The sequence below is a fragment of the Eublepharis macularius genome, chromosome 5, assembly GCF_028583425.1.
Source record: "Eublepharis macularius isolate TG4126 chromosome 5, MPM_Emac_v1.0, whole genome shotgun sequence".
Taxonomy (NCBI): domain Eukaryota; kingdom Metazoa; phylum Chordata; class Lepidosauria; order Squamata; family Eublepharidae; genus Eublepharis; species Eublepharis macularius.
In genome coordinates this window covers 115,048,110-115,056,060 of record NC_072794.1, presented here as the reverse complement: position 1 = coordinate 115,056,060, position 7,951 = coordinate 115,048,110, and the positions used below count along the sequence as shown (strand labels likewise).

Here is a 7,951-nt window from a genome sequence, read left to right as displayed (position 1 = left end):
TTTATTTCAGCAGGCATTAGCTAGTAACTAGTTTCAACACCACAAAGAAAAGCCAATGCTGAAATCTGTCCTGTCCTCTTTATTATGGTTTCTCAAAGTGATATGCTCCACCAGGGGTCATTTCGTAGAAAAAGAGCTGGAGGAACTCATTAGCATAACTCATTAGCATATGTCATGCCCCTTGACATCACTGGAAGTTTGTCATTAGCATAACTGATTTGCATATGCCACACCCCTTGATATCACCTATCCTGGCTGTTTTGGACCCAATCCTGGCCATTCAGGGCCGAAATTGGGCCCAAAATGGTCAGGATTGGGCCGCTGCTGAGCGGGAGAGTGATCCACCACCCATCAGAGGCCTGATCCGGGCCATTTTGGCCCCAATCCAGCCCCAAAATGGCTGAGTCAGGTGGGCGGGGCCACCTGTCATGTGACCTCTTTAGGGAACTACTGGAACTGCGTTCCTGCGCGTTCCCCCTCGAAATGAGCCCTGTGCTCCACCATTATGAATTCAGAGTATATGCAGACATAGTGGAGGCTGGTCATCAGTCATGATATTCTGGCCCAAATTCTGGTTGTGTATTTTTTATGACAATACAACTTGCTTTCCGTATTTTGGTAAGAATAAAATTAACTGGTGTGATTTATAAGACAGGATAGCCATTAGGTCTTTTGTTGATACCATCATCGTGAGCAATCAGATCACACCAGGTAATATGTAGGCAATGCACTTTTATGTGTGGGTTAAGGCAGTCTGCATGCAACTCTGAAAGAAACCTCAGTGTAGTCTGTTCCAACTGGAACCATTTTACTGCATCTTAAAAATGCACAATTTTGTACACACAGAACACTGGCCTAAAGGAACCAAGTGTTACTTTCAGTCCTGTGGTAATTACTGTGACCCTCTAATTAAATATATGATTGAAATGTCATTTAAAGGCCTGTATAAACCACCCAGCCCTTGCAGCCAGCCACCATGTTTCTCCTTGCTAGCTGCATCATGCTCAGGCCAGGAGGGGTGAAGTTGGTATTACTGTGTTTGTGGTGTTCTTCACTGATTGCATTGGACCCAGGATACTATAAGGCAAAGTTTAGCACAGCTATGCTCCTCCTTATTGGCCCCACTGTGGATGTGGATGGGGCTCAAGGCAGCAGCCCACCCAATAAAGTTAATGGCCAAGCTGCCCTGGAAGAAAGTGGGGGCCGCAGGATTAAAAGGAAAACAAAATAGGTTTAGACCCTTCTTGCTATTGTGTTGATGAAGGAATGCAGCCACATTTTTCTACCTTCTTATATCTTTTAAGGTGGCAGATATGATCTTGCAGGATGCATCCAAGGAGGCTGTTGCAGGTTTTCAGAAGACTTGTTCTATAAACATGAAGCAAACTAGCATTGGCATCAGCATGAGTGTTGCTCATCTCCATCCATAAATCTCTGATGGTGGTGGTGAATGCCCTCAAGTCATAGCTGACTTATGGCGACCCCTGGTGGGGTTTTCATGGCAAGTCTAACAGAGGTGGTTTGCCACACTGGTCTTTGCTGGAGGTCTCCCATCCAATAACTAACCAAGGCCGACCCTGCTTAGCTTCCGTGATCTGATGAGATCAGCCTTACTGTCCCAGAAATATATTCCACACAGTACTCCATAGCGTGACTGCTGTTGTTAGCTAAGGAATTAAAAGCACTTTCGTGGCATGGTGTTGTGTTGCGGGGAAAATTTGGTATGCAGGCGACTTGGATGAAAGAGCCATTTGTACTCACAAAAAAAGTAACAATTCTTCTTTAACGATGTTGGTGACGACGGTTACAGACTAAATGGTAGCATCTGTTGCTCCCTGGGCCAAATCCTGTTTGTGTTGCCAGTGCCACCCTATCCATTAAACTTCCTAACTGTAGATTCCACTTTTGGTTAGAAATTGCTAGCCAGGAGAAGATAGTGGAGCTCTATGAGGTAGGAAACAGAGTGCGATGAAGCTAGAATAGCAAAGAAGCAAAGCAGTGCAAACTTGCTAGCAGCATCTTGTAAGAAATGGGAAGACTCCTCGCCAGCAACTTTAGGGTTGACCTGGGCCACAGACGCAGAAACGTGAAATATCGCGATAGGTGCCACGGACATATGGGGTGGGGTTGAACCTGATTCTCTTTTCCCTCCAAAAACCTAGCCCGCCGTTGTTGTCGAATCTGCAGTTTGGTATGCATGTTATTATTTTATCTAAAATCGACAGTAATGCTCTTGGCTAATTATCACGGCTGCGAAAACGTACGATTATTGACTGGCAAGATTGAAATACGTGCAAGTATGTGGCGAATCTGTGTTTGTAAAATCTTGACCGTTTTGTCAGGCTGTTGTTGGCTGCCCCCTCTCATAGCAGCTTTAGAGAGGGGCTCCCCTCCATCGCCTTCACTCCTCCCGCTCGCAGAAGAGGAGGCGGGGCATTGCTTCCGTGATTGTTCGAACCGACCAATAGACGATGACAATGCAGAGAGCCAGCCAATGAGAAGAAGAGGTAGGAGATGCCAGCTGAGTAGGTTGCACCGCCCTCTCAGCACGGCGCATCCCTTCTGCTGGACGAAGTGCGACCATTTTGCAGGGGGGAGCGGCGAGTGGTGGCGACTGACGGCGTGAGAAGGCCCGGTTTGTTGCGCGTAGCGGCTGCTAGAGTCGCTGGCCCGGGGATCGACGGCCCCCCGGGAGAGCGAGCGTGGCCTGTGCAGACGCTTTTCGGTTCTTTCGTCAGTGGACAGCGCCCGCCTGAGGGCCTCGATTTGAACAGCCAAGATGTCTAGGCCCGTCAGGTGAGCCCTCTGCAATGGAGAAGGGCTCCGGGCCACCCGCGGTTTTTCCGACGAGGAGCTAACGGACGGGGCCTCGTCCCATGCGAGGGAGGGAAGGGAAAACCCGGAGTGGGACATGGCGGGAGAGCAGAGGGGAGGGGCGTGTGCAGGCATGCAGCATGCTTCTTGGCGGTGTGTGTGTGTGGGGGGGGGGGAATCTCACGCCGCCGCCCTGCAGGTCCTTTCCTGCGGGATGCGAAGGTTAGCGCAGCGAAGTTGGCGTTTGCACAAGGGAAGGGAAGGGCTTGTGAGGGCTTCTCTGTGCGTATCTCGACTGTAAGGATCGAAGGAAGGCATGCCACATGCGCATTGTGCAGATGACTTGTATGCGTGTATTGTTCCAGACAAATGTGGGGAGGGTTGGTAGTTTGCCCCCGTGTTTCGAGTTATGTCGTCGAGAGGCGATGTGCATTTGCTGCCGGGAGGGGCGATGTGCATTAATTGGGACTTTTCGTATGGAGTTGCTGGATTTCAGCGTGGGGAGGTGCTTGTTTGCCAGAAGGAAGAGTTCGTAGCAGAAGGGTGCACCCTGGTGGGAAGGAGTGCATGTGCGTTTATTATGCATGGGAGGAGGGGGCTGCGCTTTTGCAGCGGTGGACTTAATCGGAGCTCCACGTATAAAGAATGGGTGTTCCGTGTGGTTCCTGTCTCACTGGATGGTAGGAAGGAATCCAAGAATGCAGAAAGCATTTATAGAAAGGGTTCACTTAGAAATTTGGGGTGGGGGATAAGGAATACCTAAGGAACATTTCCTGTATCATTTTAGTCTTGGATGACATCTTTGATCACTTGCTCTACTTTCATACTGTGCTATAAGTTTGTGGGGCAGGGCCAGGAGAACAAGCAGCAGTCTGAAATGATCTGATCTTTTTCAATTATAGTATCACTTAAGTTTCTAGCTTTATGTGGCCCTGAATTCTATCAGTATAAAATAGTGATGCAGTGCATTCAGATTATTTCTTACTTGCATTCAGTCAAGTAAATTTTCACATTCATTTTCCTGTCTCCAAGGAATTAAATTAGAGTGGGATCAAAACATTTTTCTTCTGAGGACCACATAACAGTAAGAACTTATTAGCTGAGAGTATTTGAATGCTTCATTGTATTCTATGCATCTCATCAGTGAGGGGGGGGGCAATGTGGGTGTAAGTGATTAGAATGCTGGGCTAGACCTGGGATGACCTAGGGTCAGATCCTTACTCTCTAGTATAACCATAACCATAGAGTTGTGATCAGAATGCAAAGAACTAGGTATGCTGTTCTGGGAGAGTGGGCAACATGAAAAAATAATACCTGCTATTACACTTACAAACACTAAAACATGGAAGTGTTTAAGATTAGCTGGTAACTGCTCACATTAAGGAAGGAGGCCTGCCAAACCTTATGTCTCTGTGACAATCCAGTTTGCAAATGGCTTTTACTTATGATGCCTAAAGTTGCTGAAGTATGTTAAAAGTTCATTTAAATGTCTATCTAAAATATATTTTTAGTCTCTCTTAAATTTCTAATTGATAAACATACTTACACTTAATGAATTATTTCCTAACGTGAGAAGGGGGGGGGGCTATCTGTCCTTGAGTTCAGCTTCCCAGATCATCACTTAAAAGTGTTCTGTTTTGGGGTACTCAGAGGCTAGGGTTGCTTTTCATCATCTGTATCTGATGTCTTTGAGGCACAATTTAAGATAATGCCATTACTTGGCATCTCTCTGGATTGGCAGTTGGGGGTGAAATTCACAATGAATTTCTGCTGTTAGAGTTTTGAGGGTAGATTTGCATATAAACTTAAAATTGAACTCAGGAACTAATCAGGCTTGCCTATTTTTAAATATCTTTAGGGGGAAATTTCACAAGTTGGTAGAACCACATTATTCCATTACACTACAATAATTTATTTTAAAACCTGACTATAAAATCATGCTTGAATCATTCAAGCATTTTGTAATTGTAGCTAGCTTTATTTGTTTAATCATGACGCTTACCATTAGCCCAAATATGTGTGTTTGTATGAGAATGAATCTGCTCCACACAGGCTAGAACTGTGGCAGCCCAGAGCTGCTCTGTGTGTTTTGGTATGTTAATTCTTTTGAGTCGAGATAAATAGGAAGTTGATGGACTCATCATGTATCCTTTCCTGCACTTTTAAAAAGTATATTGTAACTATGCCTAGTCTCAGTTTGGATTGGGACCACATGGAGGGAGGATATAATGCATAATTTCAAAACTTCTCATGTACACACTCATGCAGTTGTTAGTCTTGGAAAAATGTGTCAATCTTTTTTTCTATTCTAGGGTTGTTAATGGTGGTGGTTGTGGAGAGAGGGTTTTGATTTCATAGAACATAACGATATTTTCCTTTGGTTTGTCCTGGTTTAGAAAAAGGGGAACTGGAATTACATTTTACAATCTGAATAAAAATTGGAGTGAGAGTCTTCATGTTTTGGCTGCAAGGGGAGGAGAGAGGGAGTACACGAGCATACCAGCACCTAGATTTGTACCTATCATGATCAAATCTCCATTCATGATTTTAATAGACTGTAGATGATAGCTTACTTTTTATTTTGTTATGGATTTTTTCCTTAATAAGGATTACTTACCCACTTCCCAGCAAATTTAACAGTATAGCAAGATTTTCTCTACAGGCTCCCTGTTATAACCACAGGCATCTCAAAGTAGATTTTTGCTTTGAATAGTCACTGCCACTTTGTTTTATGTTAATATAATTATTTCACAGTAAATTCATTTGTTTTTGTATTTAACGTAAGTGTTAGACAGTTCACTGATTAAAAAGTCTTCTGTTGTTTTAATAAGGTTTTAAAATACCTGAGTATTAGTTAGCAATTTTTGACTCTTGAGGCTGGGAAAGGACAGCATCCCAAGTAATATCCTGAAACTGGATATTAGAGTCAGGGAATGTGTCCCTAGCAACTCTCTCATACAGACAGAATTAACTGTTTGGATTTGGTGATATATGAGCAGCTTCCTACTCAGTAGTCAGGATTACACGACATTTATTCATGCCATTTTATCCCATACTTCTGTTAAGAAGGTTAGGGTGCTGCTTTCTATTTTATCCTCACTGCAACCCTGTGAAGTAGGTTAGGCTGGGAGAATGACTGGCCCAAAGTCCAGCAGTAAATTGCTGCCTCTGCTGTTGTTCTTATTCTACCTTTCTCACTGACACTTGTGAATTACACAGTATGAGTCAATATGGTCAATTTCATGGAAAACATTCTAAAATTGATTATCTTTTCCTCATGCCAGCCAACTCTTTACATGTCTCAACCTGGTTCTGAGCTATTTAAATGTTTCCATGGAATGGAATCTGTTGGGTGCTTATCCTTGTGGTTTAGTTGAAGAGAATCAATGCAGTTATTAATCTTTTTCAAATGTAGATGGCAAACCACTTTTTATTCTGCTGTATAAATTTATTTAAAGGAATAGTGTGCTATATTAATTCTTACAACACATTGTATCAATGTCCCTCTTCTCAAGTGAACTTTTGAGGAAGAGTATTAGATGCTGGACAATGATTAATGATTTATTTGGAGTTTAACATTTACTAGATAGGGTAATAGTAAGCACACAGTTTGAGGAATAGCAGTCAGAGGAAAACTGTGTGATTTCTCATCTCCAGTATTTTGTTTCTGTAAGAAGTTAAGATCGACCTCTTGAGTGTGCTGCTGGTTGAATATTTCCCAGGATGTGAATAGAAAGCAAGGGAAGTCCTTGTGCCTTTTTGTTTACCTTTTACTCATAGTGCTGGTATTGGAGGTATATTTTCATAACTCAGTAGAATTGTGGTTAAATGTGAGAGCCTGTATTTTGTTTTCTATCTTAAAAGTTTTTAAAATCCTTTGCGAGGAAAACATTCTTTTCTTGATCCAGCAGTGATGGTGTGTTTAATACCCTTTTAGTCAGAACTCAGAATGATCTTCTACCATATGCTAATGTAAGGGATGAATAAATCCAGGAAACTCAATTAATAAAGTGTAGAGTAATGGTACTATTAATTCCTACTTGTTTATCTTCAGGCTACTTGTATTCATTATACTTATACAGGGCACCAACTGAAATAGGGCTTTTGCTATTATTTATGTAGTACTTAATGTGGACCAGACTCTTTGCATTAAAATACACGTGTTTTGAGGTGGTTGTGGTAGTAATGTATTGGTTCATTAAGGCTTGATTTTCTGTATTGGGTAACAGTAATTTTAAACATATTTCATTGTTTGCAGGTATGGCCTGCCTACCACTACACCGTGAAAGCTCTAGTCTACCTGTCGTCTGTACTGAGCAAGTCCAACTGTGCTATAGTGACTATAATAGAAAGCAATGGATTTCTGACTGGCCATTGGAGATTTGATTGGCTATGTAGGGCTTTAAAAACATTGCTTTGGCAGCAACTGCCACCACAGCACAAGGATCTTCACAGTGTGACTGAAGGTAGGCTGCAGCAGCAATTCTGTGGTGGCCTACACCTCGTGTGGCAGCCATTTTATGGCTAAGCCCACCACACTGTATTAGAATTCTAAAGGTGTCTGCAGGCTCAAAGGCTAGGGACACCTGGTCTTTAAAAACTAATGTGAATAAATATTTCTTTATTGAACAAATACCCTCAAACTTCAACCTGCAGTTGATAATGAGTAGGTTTTGTGTGTATTTCAGTAATTCTTCTACATACCTCACTTGATGCTTTTTGAGTGCCTCAGGAAGGCTCCCATGCTTAATCACTTGAAATCTGTTACTTAGCATTGTAGGACCCAGCTCCCCAAAGAGCTTCTTTCAGGGTTCCTGAAGGCTTGGGAACAGAACGACAATGTTATTAACAATTTTGCGGTACTTTTAACATGTCACTGTGTATATTATAGGCTATTGAAGTATGAAAGGAACCATTGGGGCAGGGTAGGGAGTGTGAGAATGCTGCCTTGGGAGGGAAGATGAAGAAGTATCGGCAGGAGGAAGTAGCTGCACAGTTTCTCATTAATGATCATTGTTTAACCCTCAGCATGTTATATTGGTAACAGTGATTTAAGGTAAAGGTAAAGTTAGTCCCCTGTGCAAGCACCAAGTCATTACTGACCCATGGGGGACATCGCATCACGACGTTTTCTTGG

General features: G+C 42.9%; 1 protein-coding gene across 2 annotated transcripts in view; it reads left to right on the top strand.

The window, feature by feature from the left end:
- The first annotated feature begins 2,545 nt into the window (after positions 1-2,545).
- NUCKS1 (nuclear casein kinase and cyclin dependent kinase substrate 1) overlaps positions 2,546-7,951 on the top strand; it is a 45,290-nt gene continuing 39,884 nt past the window's right edge. For both annotated transcript variants that reach the window (XM_054979935.1, XM_054979934.1), the window contains exon 1: positions 2,546-2,796. In XM_054979935.1, coding sequence (XP_054835910.1) covers positions 2,780-2,796 — 17 coding nt within the window. In that variant the 5' untranslated portion in view covers positions 2,546-2,779. The remainder of the gene's footprint in view (positions 2,797-7,951) is intronic.